Genomic DNA, 22,694 nt, shown 5'->3' with positions numbered 1-22,694 from the left:
CTTGTGAAACTCATTCCCGTTGGCTATTGTTAGAATGCTTATATTTTGAACAAAACTAACCAGAGGAGATTATCAAGTGCCTAACCATCCATCTACAATAAGTTTGTATATGTTTTTTTCATCAACGTAATTATTTAACTCCTCAAATGGTATTGGAACTTTCTTAAATCTATGCCACTTGTAATTGTGTATTACTTTCTTATATTTAAAAACTAGTAAATTAACCTATGCCACAGAATTTACATATATTAATTAGATATTATTAAATCGTCAACTTTTAAATTTATTCATGTGCTCTATTAAAACTATAACAATAAAAAAAATTGATTGAAAAAACAATTGCGTTCTATTTCAATTCTTACATGTGTCATCTGTTGGAAGATAAGAGGAAAGTTGCGCCGTGGACGAATCACTATTTTGAAAGTAAAAGTATGGTAAACCTCCAGTGCAATCTAATGTTAGGTTTGTTCTCCAATAACATAGCCACATACAAGATATTGTACACTCAGAATTTATACATGTTGAAATCTTGCTTAATTGGAAAAATCCAAAATCTTCTCCGACTCAACATGGATATCCTTTTATAAAAGATGCAACCATTTCAAAAGAAGGAACCTTTTGGTTTTCAATGTGTTTCAGTCTTTCAGATACAAACCATAAAGCCAATGTTCAATGCATTAAAAGGACAAATTAACCAATAAAGCAAATGTTAAATCCATAAAAGGTTTACCGTAGAAACGGTGGAAACATTAAGCAAGAACCAAAAGTGATATAGAGGTAAGCGGGAAGAGTGGAAATAAATAAATCCACCATTTGTATCATTCATATTAGAGTAACTAAATTACAAAAATTCGAGTAAGTTACTTGTGCCATTAATACTCCATTATTCATAGGAGCGGAAATATTCACATTATGATGTTTTTTTTTTTGTAGATTATGAAAATAAAGACAAAAGAAAAAACAATTAGACTAGACCTCCCAACTGAACATGCTCAGTGGGAGGGGAATTCCAGGTTGTGAGCCTCCACTTCTTCTCTAAGCCAAGCTTTTCTAGAGTGTCAGCTTCGTTGTTTTTATCCCGCAAGACATGCTTGAAAATCACCTCCCAATCCTCCAGAAGCATACAATGAATTTCTGTCAAGAGCACCGCACAAGAATGGAGGTTTACTGATTTGCCTGTCGACAAGGTTTGCACCACACTCAAAGAATCTGATTCACAAACTACCTTCCTGTAACCATGATGCCACGCTAGCTGAAGGCCTCTGAGAACTCCGAGAAGCTCTGCCATGTACACGTCCCCCTGGCCTTCGAAACCAGAAAAACCTTGAAGCCATTTTCCATGGTGATCCTGAATCAAACCACCGCAGGCTATTCCAGAGGATGCTCGATGGTGGCTACCATCAACGTTTACCTTCACCTAACCTATTTCAGGAGCCTCCCAAGAAGATTTGTTTGTGCTGAACTGGTGCACCACGACAGTGTCAAGCATAGAGTCTTTCGAGTCCTGCCACACATTGCAAATCACCTATTCAATTTCCCATCTCTCTGTCCCTAGCACCATATTGTTCCTCCAACGCCATATCCACCATCAAATATACAAAATTCGCCCTGTATCTTCTTGTCGTAAAATAGCCAGGATCCATGACCAAGAGTCTTGTGAGAAGAAGCCCACAAAGGTTCCATAGCCTAACCTGGTCCAAACTTCCATCGAGTGTGGACAATCACGAAGACAGTGAAGAATGTCCTCCGTTGGGGTAGAGCATCTACCACACGCAGCGCTGGTGGCAAGAGAGCAAGCATGCCAGTGCACATTCACAGGCAAAGATTGGTGCAGCGCAAGCCAAATCATAAATTTGCATTTTCCCGGAATCCTCAATTTCAACAGTTGCATCCAAACCTGGTGTTCACCCTCCTCATTGTCCCGATGGTTGAGCCAAGCATAGGCGGATCTGGACGTGTAATGACCATCAGGCTCCTCATTCCAACGCCAAGCATCTACATGCTCCACGCCCGTTGGCCCTACAGTTGATTGAACCCTATTCTTCAGCTCTGATGGAAGCACCGTGTACAAACAGTCAAACTTCCAGCCATTGTCTTTCACACATCGCGAACCGCCAACGCTGTGTCACTTATGTGCACAAAAGGCACTTATGAACAAAGGACCCCAGTTTCCAACCAGTTCTCGTACCAAAAGGATGAGTTTCCTTGCTGGAGTTGGTGACAATCATTCGGCGAAAGTGGAGACTCTTGAGGCGATTGAAGTACTGTTTGATCTCTGAGACCCAAGGCGTGACGTGACCACCCCAATCCTCTGGAATCAAGTTGAACATCGCCGCCCTCGTCACACGATTGTTAAAATTTCTATTCTTAAATGATTTTGGGACGGATGTGCGACTGAAACATTTCATCGCGATTTTGTGCGTCGCAAAGTTTTTAGAACAGAATGTTTCTTCGTCGCGCTTTTGGGACAGAAATAAGGACATAATATATTGAATTATAGTATTCATTTAATTAATAATTAATGTGCGATGGAAGAAATCAATTTTTTGGGACGGAATATACTTATATTTTTGAAGAAATTTTTTTTACGACCGATTGGATGACAGAAATAATGTTTTTTTGTTATGACGGAATTAAAACTATCATGCTTCGTCCTGAATTTTGCGACGCCGTTGGTTACAGAAATAATAATATTTGATACGACGTAAATAAAAATGTAATAGTCTGTTCCGAATGTTGCGACAGATAAATTATGTCGTTGAGTTGTGACGATTTGAAAAGTGGAGGCAAAAAGCTAGGATACGCTAGTTGAAGGAAGGAAAGCAAAGAAAAGAATAGTGAAATTGAACGTAGGTGAGGTATACATTGAGGATCCAACATCGATTAAGGTGGCCATTTTCTTTTTTTTGAACAGAGGTGGCCATTTTCAATCATTTAGAACCTTTTTTTCAAGGGAAAATAAGGTGCGACCCAATTGCAAGCTCAGATGCTCAAACTTTCAAAGATAAGTCACAGGGATAAGGCTCGTTTAGAAGCAAACTTTTCAGAATTTGAAACTTTGGGGAGTGATAAAAATCGTGATGGAAATCAAGCTTCGGCCCGGACAAATTCAATCTCAATCTCAATAATGAGGTCAAATTCTTCCATGAATTCCATGAGTCTTGGAAAATTGTAAGGGTTTTAAATGCTCCTTTCATCTCTGTAATCCTGAAACGTAATATCCACAATCTATGCTTGACTTCAGGCCCATCAGTTTGATTGGGAGTGAATAGAAGCTTATCTTAAAGGTTCTGGAGGCCAATTTACCTTCACTTTTTTTTTTCGGAAAACCAAAAAGAGAATTATATTAAAAGAGCTAGCCCAAACTCTATATTAAAAGAGAATTATATTACAGTAAGGGCTAGACCAAACTATGAGTCAAGATCTCCACCGACTTGGTGGTCTTCTCCTAGGTCTCCCTAGGCTCTTCTTCTTCATCTTGCTCTCTGATTCTCTGGTTCGCTCCTTGATTCTCTGTCTCTTTCCTGTTTTTTCTCTCTTCGTAGTTTTCTCCTTGTTTCCCTGTGTTCTACGATGCATCGGAATTTCGATCTCAATGCTTCTGAGATCCAGAGCAGTGTTACAATCGATGAGGATGAGTGTAGAGATGATGATCTTACCTCTCGGTTGCTGGCTGGGAAGTTGTGGTCTGAAGGTTCGCACAATGTTAGGGCGTTCATGAACACTATGAAGGCGGCGTGGCGACATCCAGTCGAAATCAATGAGATCTCCAAGAATCGGTACGTGTTTCAATTTGCTACATCAAAGGATCTCATATCTGTGATCCAAGGGGGTCCATGGAGTTTCGATCGTAGTATATTGGTGCTTAAGAAATTCAGTGATGAAGATCAGCCATCTAAAATTGAGCTCTCCTCTGTGGATATGTGGGTGAGGGTTTATGATCTCCCTCTGAAATTGAAGTCTGAAGCAGTTGCCAGGAGGTTGGGGGATTCAATTGGTAGCTTTGTGGAGGTTGATTGTAAGCTTGAGAACCGTTTGGGCCTCTTCTTCAGGATTAAGGTTACCATTGATCTTACCAAGCCTCTTCTCAGGGGTACGATGTTGTTTTGGCAAGGGAAGGAGCTTAAGGTTTATTTCAGATATGAGAGGCTTCCTAATTTTTGCTTTGCTTGCGGAAGAATAGGCCATCAGATCAAGGATTGTAATGAATTTGAGGATGTTGAGGAGGATCATGATGCTGTGGACTTTCCTTTTGGGCCATGGTTGAGGGCTTCCCCTTTTGGTGAGGATGTTGCTCATCCTATGAAGTCTAAAGGTTGTGAGTCCCTATTTCGTTCTGCTATTGATGGTGTGGGGAGGGCTGGTGAGGGATCCGTGGGTCGTTCTGATGATGTTGGTGTGGTTAGGTTTGGCTGTGGTGGTTCCAAGGTGGTAACCAGGCATAAGGATGTTCAAAGGAAAAATGATTTGTGCTTGTTGGTTGATAAGGTGTCTTCAGATACTAAGAATTCTGGTGTGTCTGCTGATAGAGTTCCTTTTGCTGATCTTGAGAACTCTACTGTGGTTCCTGTTTCTGAAAGAAGTATAGGTGAACTTGCTGCTGATGCTAAGGCCCCAAGTGTTGTTTCTGTTGGGCCTGCTAAGGAGTTTCTTGTGGGTGGGATGTCTAGTCATGTTCTATCTGATATCACAAATGTTTCCCCTGAAAATTCTGCTGTTGAGTGTGGTATGGTGGTCCAACAAGTGGATGATGTGCTTGAGGCACTTGGTAATGTTGTTCTAAAGCAGGGCTCAGATTCTGAGGTTAAGGAAAATTGTGCTCCTGTGGCTGAGCTATCTTTTTGTGTTGGGAGCTCTAGTGAAAAGAAGGTGACTACCGAGAGAGGTTGGAAGAGACTTGATGCTAGTAGGGCTGCTGTGACAATTGCAAAGTCCTCTCTTGTTTAGATAAGAAGAGAAGCCTGATTGATGTGGATATTGTGGAAGTGGATGATGAGACTTTTCGGGGTCACTTAAGCAAGAAATTGATGATGGATGTGGATATGGCTGATGCTCATTTAGAGGCGATGTTGGGAGACCAACATTGCTTACAGCCATGAAACTCCTTAGCTGGAACCGCCGGGGTTTGGGGAGTCCCCAGGAAGTTAGGGCCTTGCAAAGGCTCGTAAGAAAAGAGATTCCTCAATTGGTTTTCTTGATGGAAACCAGGTTGAAAAAGTTTGAAATTGAAAAAATAAGGTTGGACTTTGGTCTTAAGAATTTTTTGGTTGTGGATTGTGTTGATAATGGCAAGGGGAGAAAATGGGGGCTAGCTTTGTGGTGGTCTGAATCTTTGAATGTTTCTCTCATTTCTTTTTCAAACAATCATATCTCTGTTTCTGTAGTTGAGGATGAAGACCCTTGGTGTTTTTCTGGGATTTATGGCTACCCGTGTACGAGGCTGAGGGAGAGGACTTGGTCTCTAATCAGGTCTCTAGTTCAGGAGGGGGGGGGGTTGAGGTGGCTTGGGGTTGGGGACTTGAATGATGTTATCTCGAACAATGAGAAGAAAGGTGGTATTTCGCGGTCTGATTCTCAGTTGCAGAGGGGAAGGGATGTTATGGATGATCTTGGGCTAGTTGATTTGGGCTTTAGTGGCTATCCTCTCACGTGGACTAATGGCATATCAGGTGATGCAAATATTCAGGCTAGGCTGGACAGAGCTTTATGTACTGAGGTATTTTCTCAGATTTTTCCTGCTAGTTCTGTGCAGCACTTGGGAAGATATGGTTCAGATCATGCAGTTATTTCTGTCTCCATTGAGAAGTTTATGGATGTCCCTATGAGAAGACAACAACGTCCTTTTAGGTTTGAAGAGGTGTGGTGTTTGGATCCAAGGTGCGAGGAGGAGATCTTCCATGCTTGGATTGGGCAAAGAGATGATTTTGTTAAGAAGCTTGGTAGTATTCAAGGTCTTAAGAATACCTTTCGAGGTTACACTGTGGGAAATTTCAGAAAGAGAATCATTTTTCTAGAGGGTGAGTTGCAGAAGGATGCTTCTTGGGATGATAAACCTGAAAATCTGGCGAAATTTAAGGAGATGGTAGAAGAACACTCGCTGCTTTTGCAGCTTGAAGAGACTATGTGGAGGCAACGGAGCAGAGCTATGTGGTTAAAAGATGGGGACAGGAATACTGGGTTTTTTCATGCTAAAGCAAATCAAAGGCAGGCGGTGAATAGCATTAAAAAGCTGAAAGGAGAGGATGGTGTGTGGTACAACAAGCCTGAGAAGGTTTCTGCTATTCTGAACAGTTATTTCTCATCTATTTTCACTTCCCAAATGGTGGAGGAACCCCCTGACATTTGCAGGGCCATTGACACCAAGTTGGAGCAGCAGGATGTGGATTTGATTGATAGTGATTTTCAGGAGGATGAAGTTGTTAAGGCCATATTCCAAATGCATCCTCTCAAGGCCCCTGGGCCTGATGGTCTCCCAGCAAAGTTCTTCCAAGAGTATTGGCACATTGTTGGTGCGTCGGTTGTTAAGCATGTGTTGGCTGTTCTGAATGAGGGTTTGAGTCCGGAAAGTATTAATTCCACTTTCATTACCCTTATTCCTAAGTGTAAGAAGCCATCCATCCCGAAGGAGTTTAGGCCCATTAGTTTGTGCAACGTTGTTATGAAGATAGTCACTAAAGCAATGGCTAATAGGATCAAAGGGGTGTTGCCGAAGATTATTGATCCAGCTCAAAGTGCATTTATTCCGGGTAGGCTCATTACCGATAATGCTTTGATTACCCTTGAGTGTTTCCATTGGTTGAAGATGAAGGTATGAAAAACGGTAGAAGGGGGGGGGGGGTTTGAATAACGTTTTCAAGATAAAACTTCCACCTTAAAGATTTTGGCAAATCTTTCGAAACAAACTATGTGCTAAAGATAAGAGATAGAAAAGCACACAAGGATTTTATCCTGGTTCACTTGATAAATCACTCAAGCTAATCCAGTCCACCCGTTAAGGTGATTTCTTCCTTCTTAGAATGAAGGCAATCCACTAATCAGGTATGTGTTACAACTGCACTTGAAACCTACAAGTGACTAACAATACACTGACTTAGCTCACACTAAGATTCACTCTCTTAGTCTTCTCAAGGATCCGATCAACCTTGATCTCCTAAAGGCAAACTATACAACTGTATATGAAGTTCTTGTCTACAAAGAAGGTGCTTCTAAAAAGCTTATAGTAAACACAATGAAATTCAAGATGAAAGAAAGCTTAGAAGGATTTGAATATTTCTTGCGCGTGTATGAATGCTTCTAGCCGCTTCTTTCAATCTTCAGCCTTTATTTATACTCCAAGGATTAGGGTTGAACGTTGCATGGAAATGCTACCGTTGGAGGGAAGTTCTGGAAATTCCAGCTTCTGCTGTGGCTGAGGATGTTAGGTAGGTCGTCAGGATAGTACAATTTGCTTTTGTACTTGGATAGCGACTTGACCTTTAAACCTAGGAGACTTCTGATCAGGGGAATGCTTCATGTTGGAACTTGTGAAGCCGGTTGATCAGAGTCAGAGGGAAAGCACAGATCCTCTGACCGTTGTATCTTCTGATTCTGGACTCAGAGGGAAGTACATGGTCTTTAGAGTTTCTTGCTTCTGGACATCAGAGTTTCCACTGTTCAGCTTCTGAATCTTCAGAGTCTTCTACACCATCAGAACATCTGAACCTTCAGAGTTTCTTGGTTGTCAGAACTTCTGGATCTTCAGAACTTCTGGTGGCTGAGTCCATATCAGAGTTTGTATAACTTCAGATCTTCTGAAGCATTTCTACTGTTCAGAGTGAACATAGATGTTGCGAAAGCGTTGCTTGGGTCACTCTTTATGCACAGTGCTTCTGATTTATGTGAGACTGAATCAAGGTTAGAGCCTGTAAATAGCACACTCAGAAAAACACGTTAGAGTACCATAATTATTCATATCAAAAGGTTAACTTGTAATCATCAAAACATAGAGTTGTACTACTAGATCAAAACTTGATCTTACAGAAGAAGAAGAAAAAAGGGAAAAAAGGAATGATGGCTTTGAAGCTCGACATGGCAAAGGCATATGATAGGATGGAGTGGAGCTTTCTCAAGGGTGTTTTGGTCCATATGGGGTTCCCTAGCAGGTTTACTAAGCTGGTCATAGATTGTGTATCCTCGGTGTCTTATCAAATTCTGTTCAATGGTTTTCCAAGCAGCAAAATTGTTCCCTCTAGAGGGTTGAGACAAGGGGATCCGATTTCCCCTATCTCTTTATCCAATGTGATAATGCCTTGTCTTGTTTAATCAATTCCAGGATGAGAGACCAGCAGATTCATGGATTGAGGATTGCAAGAGGTGCCCCGGTGATTTCACACCTCCTATTTGCTGATGACAGTCTGCTTTTTGCTCGTGCTTCTCTCAAAGAGGCTGATTCTGTTTTGAGCATCCTTGATGATTATCAGAGAGCATCGGGACAGTTGGTGAATCTAGATAAATCTGAGATTTCTTTCAGTCATAATGTGCCGGTAGATGTTAGAAATGCAATCCAGCAAAGGATGGGTGTCAAGACTGTTCAATCTCATTCTAGATATCTTGGTCTTCCCACTGTTTTTGGGAGATCAAAGAAAGTGGTGTTCTCTCTAGTCTAGGATAGGATATGGAAGAGGTTAAAGGGGTGGAAGGAGAGGCATTTATCAAGTGCGGGCAAGGAGGTTTTATTGAAGTCTGTTGCGCAAGCGATTCCCACCTATGTGATGAGCTGTTTTAAGCTTCCTGAAGGGTGTGTTTCAGCTATGGAGAGTATGATGGCTAGGTTTTGGTGGGGAAATAATTCTAAGGATAAAGGAATTCATTGGATGAGTTGGGAAAGGCTTAAGAGATCAAAGGCTGTTGGAGGTTTGGGGTTTAGGTGCCTTAGAAAATTTAATGATGCAATACTCGGTAAGCAATGTTGGAGGCTGATTAACAGGGCTGATTCTTTGGTTGCTCAGATTTTTAAGAGTAGATACCACCCAAGGACTTCTTTTATGGATGCTAAGTTGGGGTATCTTCCTAGTTTTTCTTGGAGGAGTATTCTAGCTGCGAGGCATGTGATTTCTAAAGGCTCTAGGTGGACTATTGGGAATGGTAAATCTGTCAGAGTTTTCCAGGATGGTTGGTTGCCTAATCAGTCAGGGTTTAAGGTCTGGAGTCCTGCAATTGATCTGCCTAAGGATGCTAAGGTCAGTATGCTTATCGATTTTGAGCAGAAAAGGTGGAATGAGGACTTAATTAAGTCCTCCTTTATGGGTTTTGAGGCTGATCAGATTCTATCAATTCCTCTTTCGATTAGGCTCCCTGAAGACAAGTTTGCTTGGCATTGGTCCAATGATGGGAATTACACTGTTAAATCTGCCTATCAAATGCTCAGTTCATGTTCAAGTTCTGGCCCTGGTGCTTCTAGTTCTTTTCTTCCTTGTTCAACTTGGAATGATTTGTGGAAGGTTGATGTTCCTCATAAAATCAGAATTTTTCTCTGGAAATTGATGAATAGGATTTTGCCTACTAGGGAAAATCTTGTGAAAAAAGGTATTGCTCTGGATATTGTTTGTCCCCTTTGTTGTGGTGCTTCTGAGTCATTGCATCATTTGTTTCTTGAGTGTGAATTTTCCAGGGCTGTATGGTTTGGGTCGGGTTTATCCCACTGTGTTCTCAATTCGGCTGAGGTGGTTTCTTGGTTTCAAAATCTGTTGGGGTTGAATGATTGTGACCACTTGTCCTTGATTTGTCATGTGTTATGGTCCATTTGGAAGGCTCGGAATGACTTATGTTTTTCAGGAAAGGTTGCTGATCCTGTAAGAGCTTTTCAGGTTGCTTCTCTTTTTGATAGAGAGTTCATTTCAAGGAATGAGGGGCACATAAGGCAGAAGAAACCCAAAGAGTTGAGAAGATGGCAGCCTCCAGATGTAGGGAAACTCAAATTAAATGTTGATGCCAGCATCAAGGAAGGGTGGCTCGGTATGGGGTGTGTCCTTAGGGATCATACTGGTTTGGTGGTTATGGCTGCTTGCAGTAGATGTAAGGTTGAGGTAAGTATTTCTATGGCTGAAGCCTTGGCTTTGAGGTGGGCATTCACACTCATGGTGCATCATGGTTTTACCAGAGTTCTGGCTGAGACAGATTCCCTTGTTGTTGCGCGTGGTTTTCGGGCTGGACAGCTTTCCCCAGATCTCCAACTTATCATTGATGATTGCTGTAGCTTAGTTTCTGGTTTTGAGTTTTTTTTCTGTTTCTCATGTTTTTAGAACACAGAATAACCTTGCTCATTTTCTTGCTAATATAGCTTGTTCTTCTTCTGATTCAATTTGGATGGGGTATGTCCCTCCAAACATCATGGATGTAGCTTGTTCTGATTTCCCGTATTATTGAAAGTTCATTCTTATTTCAAAAAAAAAAAAAAAAAAACTATGAGTCAAGAATATAGTATCTCACAAAAGCATAAAGAAACAAAAAGAAGCAATAACAAGATAAAAAGAAAGAGGCAAATAGCTAATTGCATTGTATAAAGCAAATGAAATAGTTGATTTGTTGAAGAAAATGGATGAAGGTGGCATTTTGTTAAACTGGATTTTGCAAAAGCCTATTCCAATATAGAGTGAGGTTTCTTATTCGATTTTGCAAAAGCATACTAGACCTCTAATTTGATTCCTTAAAGTTTAAGTCTTGTGAAATTTCTTAATGATTAAAGTCTTGTTTTTAAACTTTGAATTATTTTTCATCATAGATTTACCTTCTGTTAGTTGATTTTAAAGATAATCAATCATGATAGTTAGGAATGTATGAGCGAGACTATGCATGGAAAAGGAGAATATTTTTATTCTAAAACTTGTCTTAAAAATGATGTTTAATTGAATATGCAATTAGTGATAAAGTCTTAAAAAGAAAATTTGGAGAGAAGTTGAGAAAATAGATGGAAAATTTTATGGTTAAAGACTTGATTTTTAAGTGCTTAAAATTGTCACAAAGGAGAAAGCACACAAAATATTTGAACTGAAATTTTAGACTAAAAATAACACATCATAAAATACATACACGTCACTATGCTACGTAATCATTCAAATGACTCGAGGGACCAAAACCTCACACGCCAACAAGTTAAGGGATGGATTTCAATGAAAAATTAATTCAGGGACTAATAATAATAATTCGCTATAGTTTAAGAACCAAATACATATTTATCCCAACTAAAAAATGACAAATAAGCATTATTATTTTTTTGGTGCTTCGGAAAAATGACAACAGAGCAACAACAAACTAAGGAACAACTAAGGCATCCTTAAGGATCAACCAGTCTAACTCAGGAGCAACATTAGTCACCATATGCAACCCAGGAAGGGATGAATGAGCGCCCTGTTAGGTCAAGCAATCAGCCGCAACATTGGCTTCATTGGGAATCCAGGAAAGCTCAACCCGCCAATCCAAATCCAGGAGAATCTTAATATCACGGATAATGGAGGCTTGAGGATGGACTCGGATTCTGTCTCTGTTAGTATCAATCGCAAGAGAAACAAGCTCCTTACAGTCTATCCCCACGCAAACTTTAATTTCCTATAACCTTTGTTCGCATTATGACATTAGAGGAACCATTTTAAATAAAACAAAATTATTTAGGGGAAAAAAGAGGATTTTTCTTTCGAATACCATCAACCAATATATATACAATAGAAAAGAATAACTTATATCAGGCTGATTTAGTGACATGTCATTCTCATGTTAATTCTCATAAAAAAAAATTCACTTGTCATTCTCAGGTTAATTCCCATAAAAAAAATATTCACGTGTCATTCCATTAGATAGTTTCTCTTCTGTTGTGTTATTTTATCTTAAAACCGAATTTTTAAAGATTTGCCCTAATTATCTAAGAATAACCTAGATTACTCCTTACTAAATTTATTTCCAAAACAAATCTTGAAACCATTTTCATTATCTCTTTAAATTTGGAAAAGTCTCAAGTCTAATTTACTGCATATTTACAGGAATCCTTTGATTTCTCCTTTTATTCTTTCTCATGATCTACAATATGATTGAAAATAAAATATGTAGTGCTGAGATTATAATCCATTAAATTTTAAAGGGTTGTCCCTAATTATCTAAGATATTGTAGACACGTGTTCCCTGAACACATATTGAGAACAACTTTAAAAAAATTAAAACATAAATAACTTAGAATTAAAAAAAACTGAAAATGAACTCGCATAATCACATTCATGATTAATTGATGTATAAAAAACAATAGATATATTTTCCGTGCAACGCACGGGAAAAAAACACTAGTATTATATTATAAGTGTATATAAGTCATGATAAAAACATATTTAAATCTATAAAATGACAAGTACACATGACACGTATGCAATTGTATATATCCAAACAACACAATAGGGAAAAAATCAATAATTATTTGTCCACACCTCTAAATTGAGGTGGAAAGAGGTGGAGGAGGAGAGAGATAGGAAGAAAATAAAAAGTAAGAAAGAGAAAGTATAAGATATGATAGATGATAAGAGGAGAGAGATAGAAATAAAAATAGGTGGAAATGAAGTGTATAAATAAGGAGGTGTGTATATATCATTACTCAGGAAAAAATTAGAAAACAATTTGATGGCTCATCATTGTAAAATAACTTATAAACAGTGCATTTTATACACCACGAACGAATGTTTAGAATTTTGAATCCGTATTAAGCATATACATTTCCATTTGATCGCTCTATTATTCTTTTTTTTTTTTATAGAAAAACATTTTATTAAAGGAAGTAAAAGGGTACTTCAAACCCACGAACAAAGTACAAAATTTAGCAAAGGGAAAATACAAATAAAAAACGAAACAAATGCCGATATAAGCTAGTATATAGGCACAACCAGAGGCGGATTGAGCGCCTGGCTACCTAGGGCAAATGCCCAAGCTCTGACCAAAAAAAAATTTTTTTTCTTTGGACCACATCATCTTTTGGGCCTCAAAAAAAAATAAAAAAGGGCAAAATTTAAAGGTTGGGGTAAAATTGAGGACTATTTTATAAAGGGGAAAAGAAAGGGGAAAAGAAAGGGGAAAATAATAAAATAGAAACCCTATTCTCAATTTCCTACTCACTTTCTCCCTTCAGGCTTCAAATCACGCTTCAATTTCCTTCTCAGACTTCAATTGACTTCAATCTTCAGGCTTCAATCTTCAGGCTTCCCTTCAATCTTCAGCAATCTTCATTTCTCTCTGAGTACTCTTACTCTTCAAGCTTCAATCTTCAGGAATCAGGTCTCTTTCTCTCTGATTTCTCCATCCTAGCTTCAAACTTATTTGCTCTGTAAATCTCAATATCCTATTGTGACTCTGTGAGGGGGTGTGCCGTGAGTGAGACCTGTGGGCTGTGGTGTGAGGGCGTGGGTGAGGGCCGCCTGAGGCGGTGGGTGGTGAGGGCGTGGGCGTGGCTGCGGCCTGCGTGTGCCGGTGTGGGTGAGGGCGCGGTTGCGGCCTGCGTGTCGTGTGGGTGAGGCGTGGCGTGGGCGTTGTCGAGAGGAACAGAGGAGAGGAGGTGAGCGGTGAGAGAGACTGAGTGAGAGACTGAGAGAAAGGTTAAGGCAGAAAAGGTAAAAAAAAAAGGGAAAAGTGAGACAGAGAGTGAGAGATGCGTGAGTGAGTTGGGTTTGGTATTCTTGAATCAAATATTAATTGTATGTGTCATGTGTGACTATGTGAGTGTGTGAAGGATAAGTTAGAAAAGTGTGAGAGACAGATTACATGAGTCATGAGATGCGGTTTGCCACTTGCCAACAATTGCCATTTGCCATGTATATTGTATAATGTGTAATGTATTCAATTCAATTTAGTAATTACTTGTGGTCCAAAATTTGGTAATTGCTTGTGGTCCATGATCTCTTCTCTTCCATTTTTTGTACATCCAATATACTAATCATGTGAATATAGATTGTCTCCTTTTCATTTTTATTTATTAGTGTTGTTTTTAGTGCTTTTTTAATTTGATCATAATTTCTAATTGTGCTTTTCTTTGTTGTTTCTTTAGATCATTAAATTTTAGAGATGAGGAAGTTCTTGGTTCCTAGAGCAAGTATTGAGAATGTGAATGTTGTACAACCGGAAGCCGAAGTAGAACCATCGCCTAATGTGGTCAATGAGTTTCATCCGAATGAGATTGTGCGTGATCCAGGGCGTAGGAAACAAATTAATGAGTATCCTCCAAATATTCAAGACGATGTGAAAATTTTGCCCAGGTGTCACAAAATTTCTGGGTCCGCCTCTGGGCACAACCCACCCAAACCAGCACAAACAGACTAATAATTTCTTCTTAATATTTAGTTCTTTTGGTTAGTTCAATTATATATCCTTCTGCTTATGGTGTGAGCTCAGGTCGTAGTAGCTCTAGCTTGAGTAAAGTTTAATTTCCGTCACTTGAAATTAATGAAAGAACTGATGTGTGTACATATTCCATGACAAAACCCACATAGAAGTGGATTGGAAGGAGAATTTGACATTCATATTATATATGTGTATACATATGGAGCTGAAAATTTGTGGCATTCAGGAAAGGGTCGGTGGATACATCAGCTACAAAATAAAGCTAATACATCGTCTTAATGCAGGTTGATAAATGCTTAAGAGTAGGGTGCGGGCTTGGGCATATCCTTGACGATGCCGCAAAGGAGCTGGGTTTCTGGAATGTTGTACTCATCCCTGAGAGAGCGTTCAGGAGACAAGACACTGATGTACAATTGTTGACCAAGGTAGCGGTTCTCGGTGTGCTCTGACCTCAAGTTCCACATGCCAGCGTTGTCGAATGTAAGCATGATTGCTGCCCATGACTTGGGGTATATCTGAACGGTGTGCCTGCTCACTGTATCCAAAAGGTTGTAGTTCTTCCTCTTCTCGGGTGTCCATTTCCCTGGCTCAACTGCGGCAAGGAAGAAGGAGTAACCATCCAAGTTGTATGACTGAACAACCTTTGTGGGGTTCTCGAAGATGATCTCGATGAAGGTACGGAAAGTGGCGTTAATGACATTGGGAGCCAAGGTGAGGTCACCGATGGTTGCCGGGGGCTCATCGGAGATGATGTTGTACTTGAAAACCTTGTCAGCAACACCGAAGTACTCGGCGAGCTTGAGTGGGGTTTCGTTGTCAACGTGGGACACACCGTTGATTCCGTATCGGAGTTTTCCGTTAGCCCTAGAGACGGTGTTCACGAGCTTGATGGTTCGGGTGATGTTGATCTGGCCGTAGTGGTAAGAGCCTTGAGGGTTAGGCCTGGCAGCACTAGCGGTTAAGTTCCAACGGAAGGAACGGAACTGGTTGAGGGACCAGGCCCAGCCTTCAGGTGCAGGTGGGAGCTCAGGGGAGGCGGGACCGTTACCGTTAGAGTAGGTGATGAGAGCGGTGGCGGACAACACCTTCTTGGTGAAGCGTGTGGAGGCGACCATCTTGTATTGTTTTGGTTCCTGGTCGGCAGTCACGAGGACAGAGTAGCACTGACCAACATGGATGTCGAGGGAGTCGTAGACGTTTTGCACCACATGGGAGCCTTCCATCTCAACAAGCTTCAATGGGTGGCCTTGGATTCTGAAGTTAAGGGAGTCCTTCATACCCACATTGCAGAGCCTGTACTTGTAGGTCTTTCCAGGCTCCATGGTGTAGAGTGGGACTGGGCTACCATTTTTACCCATGATGTGGACGCCATCGGGCCTTCCAAGGCTACGACCACTGTCCAAAAACTTCTGGAGGGTGGTGTGGGGCTTGGCGTACCAGTCACCCATGAGGACCCAGTATTCATCAGCAGGGTCAGCATATGGGACAGGGATCAACAACCTGGAGTAGATTCTCAAACCACCGATTCCACCGGCGGCTCTCTGGAGGCCGGTGTAGGGGTAGTAGAAGTAGCTACCGATCTGGTCCTTGACCTGGAACTTGTATGTGTAGTTGGTTCCTGGCTGGATGGGGCACTGAGTTCCCAATGTACCATCTTGCCATGAGTTTTTCCTCTGCTGGATACCGCTCCATGTGAACAACAATGGCTCGTCAAGGTTGTTGAACACGTTGATGACAATGTTGTTGTTGCTGGTGGAGTTGATTTCAGGTCCTGGGAACAAACCATTGATGAGGATACCCTGTTGGGGGATTCCAAGAGGTGAAATGGTACCGTAGGTCACATTCCATGTGTAATAGATATAAGGGTCTTCAGCCACCACTGCTACAGCCAGAAGGCAGAGCATGGATGCAATAATCGCTCCACGAGCCATTTTTTTGAATTTTTTTCCTTCAGCCAACAATGTATCTAATGTAATTTTTTTTTTATCCTTTTCAACCCTTTCCTATCTCCTTCCTTTATTTTTTATTTGGAAGAAGATAGATTGTTTCTCTTCTTCTGCCTCTTGCACTTACATGATTTCTCCCTTTTTATATCCCATTGTCTCACCTATTTTCAGTCATGTGAGCTTCGTCCTGCCGAGGTTTTCTCTTTGGTGCACCTTGCGTCTAGCTCCACCACTCATTGTTTTTTGACTTTCTATTGTTTGGAACTTTTCATTAGCTCTCTTTGTCATTTCAACAGGTGGCAAACAAAACCTTGAAAAAAAACCTCTCTCTGTTTACGTTTGGACATTCCCCGCTCTCGCGGCAATTTAAGCGGTCTATCACACTCCATAACAAACATGACAAAATTGAAACAAGTAATTTGAGCATACTGTAAGAATTAATGGCATGCCAGTTTTTTTTCGACAGGTTTTTCCACCTACCCAATTAAAACATATATTGGTTTTAAATTCTTCAGTTCACATTAAATCTTTTTCCACGGTTGTACAATCCAATAGCAATTAAATCTGTTACGGTTTTAATTGACATTTAATATTAGTATTATTATGGTTTTCATGGAAAAGAAAAGAGTTAGTAGAAGGTAAAAAGGATTGGTGAACTTTTTAAGAAGGTGAACTCGTAGAACATGATATATATGAAGGAAAATTAGTCTTCTTGATCTTTTCCGAAATTCTAAACATTATTGTAGAGGTTTTAGCACGTTTAGGTTTTGAGTACACAGTATCTTGTGTGCAGCTGTGTTAAGCCAAAATTACAAGCATTACAATTATCGACACCATGGTGCAAAAAGTGGTTTCTCGACAGAAGGGGTTGGGCGAAGCCGGCAACTCAGCACACGATGTCCCTCAAAGACAAGTTAGTAAAAGCCATAACTCGACACACTCAGAAGATGAAGAAATCTCGATCATCTTAATGGAAGGGGCAGTTACCGAATAACAAGCGATTACAAGCACGTGCGTACACCCACGATGCCACGAATAGCAACGGTTGCCCGCGACTCAGAACCATCCACGTGGCAATAGAGTCACGTGCGCGAAGACCATCGGCTAAACGTGGGGTATGGCGCCAAAATTCAAAACCCACGAAGCCATCGTGCATCCAAGTAAAACCGCCAAGAACATGGGCAGAAAGAACAGTATAAATAGAGGAAGCAGCAGCAGAAGAAAGGGTTCCCAACTAAAAACTCTGAAAATTCACCAAAAGCTCCAAACGTCCGCATCAATGAGACTTCGAGAGCAGAACGTGATGATGGAGGAGTATGTTGCAGAACCAACGCTTTAATTTCCTTGTATTTCAGTTTGTTAATTCCCAGTTCTTATGTGTAACTTGTTTTGTCGAAATTTGCTTTCATGCTATTTTAAGTTTGCTTGACTGTTTTGTAATCGACTCATACTCAATAAAGTCCAGTTTCGTTTGAGTTGTTTATTATTGTCGAGAATACACTCGTTCACACACTACACTTTGGCAAAGCGTTTTCTCAAAAGGACCCCGAATCTAAACTTCCTTTAGTCGAACTAAGAGGATATTTGTTTACCAAAAATCCGTGTAAACAAATTGGCACGCCCAGTGGGACCGTTTTTGTGAAAACTAAGTTTTACAGAAGCGTTTTGTGTGTTTTGTTTGCTGCATGCTATTTGGTATTTGCTACTTGCCTTGATTGTGATTTATATGCACCTGAGAAGTGGTAAGACTTTGAGTATGGCAAGTAATCGAGGAAGAACCTCCCCCCAAGGATCTAACGTGGGTAATCAGAGTAGCCCTGGGGGAAGTAGCGGTAACAATAATGAAGAAGTGTCTACTGGAATGGGGCATGGCACCACTATGCCAACCCAGAATGTAGCAATTTCTGCAGTTGCAGAAATGCCTGTATCTACATCAGTACAGGCACAAATTGTTCCAACAGTTACGAGGGAAAACATGCCTTATAGTATGCCTACGTCTATGATGCAAGGCATACAAGGCACGTATTCGACGTTCCCTGAAAATGTTCCTCCATTCGGCATACCCCCTTTTGGGGCAAATGGAACAATGCTAAATTTGGGGAGTCGAGTTAGCCCTTCTATTCCTGGATCTAGTTCACAAATTTATTTATCTACAGGTATGAATAATGGTTCACTTCAAGCCATTAGGCAGCAAGTAGATGATAGTAACCATGAAATGGTTAATATGCTATCTCGACAGATAGGTGAGCTAATCAACCCTGTGCTCCAAAATAATAATGCCAATAATCAGCATTTGGCACGACAGATGGATCGTTTGGCGACAGCCCTGGGGGCACCAGTCGAAATCCAACCGGCACCAGGGATTAACCAAATCCCGTTGCCTAACCATATCCCTGCCCCGGTGCGCTATCAGGCGCCGCAACACCAAGAGATGAGGGCAAACCCTTTGTACGAGGCAGTGCAGCCGCCATTGCAAAATGTGTATATGGTAAACAGGGAAGAACACGCTGATGGTGTGCTAGAAAGAATTCGACACCAGAACGCTGGGGGGCAACAAAATGTTGCTGCTGTGGTGGAGCAATTGTTGAACCAACATGGTTTCAACGTGGGTTTCGCGAATAGACCCCATTTTGTGTCAGCCTTTACAGAGGAGGTTCTCGAAGCAGAACTCTCTCGAGGCTGGAAGGTCCCCAAATTCACTAAGTTCTCGGGGGATTCAGGAGAGTCCACGGTAGAACACATAGCCAGGTACCAAATCGAAGCAGGAGACTTAGCCATCAATGAAAATTTAAAAATGAAGTACTTCCCGAGTTCTTTAACCAAAAATGCATTTACCTAGTTCACCACCCTCGCTCCTAGGTCAGTCCATACATGGGCCCAGTTGGAAAGAATTTTCCATGAACAGTTCTTTAGGGGAGAGTGCAAAGTAAGTTTGAAGGACCTGGCTAGTGTTAAAAGAAAGCCAGCGGAGTCTATTGATGATTATCTAAACAGGTTTAGGATGCTTAAATCCCGATGTTTCACCCATGTCCCTGAACACGAGCTAGTTGTCTTAGCCGCTGGTGGTCTAGAATATTCCATTAGAAAGAAAATCGACACTCAGTATATTCGAGATATGTCTTTACTCGCAGATAGAGTGAGGCACATCGAATTGCTAAAGGCCGAAAAGTCAGAGGAAAGGGCCAAGACTACCAAGTGGCCAAAGAAGGAGAAGGTAGCGTACATAGACGCGGATTCAGTAGGTCAGAGTCCATGTGTCTATCGAGAAGTCCCGGCGGACGTCGATTTGAATGACGTCAATCTGGCTGAACTTCAGCCAGGGGATCCTTATGTTTGTAAAGCATTGAAACCACGTGAAAACAAACTTGGGGAGGAAAACCCCAAGAACACGATTCCTGCTGTGAAAACTTATACTTTTGATGTGGCCAAATGCGATGCAATCTATGATATACTTGTGTCTGATGGTTTGCTTGTGGTCCCTAAAGACCAAAAACTTCCTTCTCCTGAACAAAGGAAAGGGAAGAAATATTGCAAATATCACAACTTTTTTGGTCATTGGACCTCACAATGTGTTCGTTTCAGGGACCTTGTGCAGGGGGCATTGGACTCAGGAAGGCTCAAGTATGACGAAAAAACCAAAAGTCAAATGAAGATTGATTCCGACCCACTGCAGGTAGCTGAAGCCAACTACGTGGAACCTTTCTACATTGGCATGGTCGACATTTCCGAGAAGCTGAATCTGGGCCTGACACTCGAGGAGGCAAAGGAGGAAAACACGGCTGTCGAAGAACCAGACGTCGTGAAGGAAGTGAACTTGGAAGAGGTTTACCCCAAGGCTGGAGAAACCCTTGTCGAGTTTCTATCCCGCAGCAAAGATGGCGAGAAAGAAGTTATGCTGTGCCCTCGATGCAGCGCTGTTTTCGACAAATCCGCAGCCAAGGCCTATCAAGATTCAGAAATGAAAAGGCATTATCAGAGAAAGGCTCCTGTATCCAGGAGATTGAAGTACCCTCACGAGGAGTGGGTCGAGAGAGACCAGGAACTCGATGGCCATAAAGGCCAGAAAGCAAGCAATAAAGACAAAACTTACCTCCCCAATGCTGGATTGCCAAGAAACCAATGGTTCAGGCCAACGCCTCCAAGGCCAAAACCATACCCTAAGTGGCAGAAAATCGACTTAGGCCAGGGATCCTCTTACATCAACAATTCCCGTGTGTCACGAAGCTACTCCTATGGCTCTGGGAACTACTATGCTCCTGAACAAATGACCAGGACTCAGTTCAGGCGTTTTTTGAGGAAAAGGAAAGCTGAGAGGGAAAGAGGTGGCAAGTTCCGTTCACTATGGGACATAAAGCCAGAAGACAACTCTCGCAATGAACCTAGTGTGGCGTCGATTATCAACCAGCTGGACGCCATCAAACAGGGAACAACCGTACCACCAAATCCAGCTAAGAAAAAAGGGAAGGATGTTGTCGAGGATGAGGATGAAGACATGCTCGAAGATTTCGACGACAGTGATGGAGAAGAGCTTAACATCATCTGCATCGTGTCTATCCTACCTGCAGAATTTGATAGAATTTCAGAGGTCACTGAAAGCGAGGAAGACTACTATGTCGACGACGAACCAGATGACAATCCTTTGTGTTATTATGTGATGCAGAGAGGATCTGTCGAAGATGAAAGAGCTATCTTCCAAAGGCCAACCGAGCAAATGAAGAGCCATTTGAAACCGCTCTTTGTTTGGGCCAGAGTCGAGGAGAAGGGTGTTAACAAAGTCCTTGTCGACGGGGGAGCTGCAATCAACCTCATGCCCGGATTTATGCTTAAGAAGTTAGGTAAAACTGAAGCGGATCTAATCTCACATGACATGGTGCTTTCTGATTATGAAGGAAAGACAGGTTCTTCCCTAGGGGCAATTATGTTGAACATAACCGTAGGAACAGTAGCCCGTTCCACATTGTTCATTGTGGTCCCTTCAAAGGCCAATTACAATTTGCTGCTGGGAAGAGAATGGATTCATGGCGTGGGGGCAGTGCCTTCGACCTTACACCAACGTATATCCATTTGGAAAGCTGATGGAGTTGTCGAAAATGTACAAGCAGATCAAAGCTACTATTTAGCAGAAACAAGCTACGTTGGTAAGAAGAATTTCGAGAAGAGTTTAGCCACAATTGCTCCTTTAGACACAGTGGCTAGCCAATACTTTAACCCCTACTCAGAGTACTCAGTAACGCTGGATCCCATCTGGGGCCTAAACCTCAATGAAGCATACAAACCTGATGCCATGAGTGGATGGCACAGCGATGAAGAAAAGGATGCCACAACTGAGTGGCAAAATGAGGTTAAAGATGATTAACTCGAGCCTAGCTCGAATTTCGGCTTACGCAGCCGAAAAAAGAATAAGGACGGCCTTAGAGGCCGCAAGAATAGCCAAAGAAATGGCTACTGACGAAACCAATGCCTCAATCCTGCCCGTCGAATTAACACCTCAGGAGGAGGCAACAACAAATAAGGATGACACGTGCATAGAAGAAAACGAGCGGAGTGCCGAGGAATGTGGATTCGAGGACCTTTGCAACCTGAGGCTAGATTGCATTTATGATGACTGCGCATTGGGCTTCGAGAAGCCAGTGGTCGATTTTTCCAAGAAAATGGAAGCGCAAGACCCTTTAGAAGAAGTGAACCTGGGTGATGGCTTAGAAAAGAGGCCAACGTACATCAGTGCTCTCATTGACCCGGAGCTAAAAGACAGGATGGTGAAATTACTCAAGGAATTCAAAGACTGTTTTGCTTGGGATTACGATGAAATGCCTGGCCTCAGTCGAGAAGTGGTGGAATTGAAGTTGCCCATCAAAGAAGACAAGAAACCAGTCAAACAATTGCCCAGGAGGTTCCATCCAGATGTGTTGGTGAAAATCAAGGAAGAAATTGAAAGACTCCTCAGGTGTAAATTTATCAGAACAGCTCGATATGTGGACTGGTTAGCCAACGTGGTTCCAGTAATCAAGAAGAATGGAAAGATGAGAGTTTGCATAGATTTCCGAGATCTTAACGCTGCCACTCCAAAAGACGAGTATCACATGCCCATTGCTGAGATGATGGTGGACTCAGCTGCTGGTCACGAATACTTAAGCTTGTTGGATGGTTACTCAGGCTACAACCAAATCTTCATAGCAGAAGAGGACGTGTCGAAAACAGCTTTTCGATGTCCTAGTGCCTTGGGGACATACGAATGGGTGGTCATGCCATTTGGGTTGAAAAACGCTGGCGCGACCTACCAAAGGGTAATGAATACCATTTTTCATGATTTTATAGAAACCTTCATGCAGGTTTATATTGATGACATCGTGGTGAAATCCCCATCAAGGGATGACCATTTGTTGCATCTAAGGAAATCCTTTGAGA

The 22,694-nt window shown here is 41.6% G+C and overlaps 2 protein-coding genes across 2 annotated transcripts; both read right to left on the bottom strand.

Moving 5' to 3' along the window:
* Positions 1-964: 964 nt before the first annotated feature.
* On the bottom strand, positions 965-1,288 carry LOC130712290 (uncharacterized). The gene has a single exon (XM_057562129.1). It carries the CDS (start codon positions 1,286-1,288, stop codon positions 965-967), a length of 324 nt encoding a protein of 107 aa, XP_057418112.1.
* Positions 1,289-14,475: 13,187 nt separating this feature from the next.
* Positions 14,476-16,420, bottom strand: LOC130711404 (L-ascorbate oxidase homolog). Its single transcript, XM_057560997.1, has one exon. It carries the CDS (start codon positions 16,272-16,274, stop codon positions 14,640-14,642), a length of 1,635 nt encoding a protein of 544 aa, XP_057416980.1. The 5' UTR covers positions 16,275-16,420; the 3' UTR covers positions 14,476-14,639.
* Positions 16,421-22,694: the final 6,274 nt, after the last annotated feature.

The sequence above is a fragment of the Lotus japonicus genome, chromosome 4, assembly GCF_012489685.1.
Source record: "Lotus japonicus ecotype B-129 chromosome 4, LjGifu_v1.2".
Taxonomy (NCBI): domain Eukaryota; kingdom Viridiplantae; phylum Streptophyta; class Magnoliopsida; order Fabales; family Fabaceae; genus Lotus; species Lotus japonicus.
This window is presented reverse-complemented; position numbering and strand designations above follow the sequence as displayed.

Bases quoted from the DNA above. Each gene is read 5' to 3' on its own strand.
- LOC130712290 (XM_057562129.1), bottom strand. From the start codon at position 1,288: ATGGCAGAGCTTCTCGGAGTTCTCAGAGGCCTTCAGCTAGCGTGGCAT.
- LOC130711404 (XM_057560997.1), bottom strand. From the start codon at position 16,274: ATGGCTCGTGGAGCGATTATTGCATCCATGCTCTGCCTTCTGGCTGTA.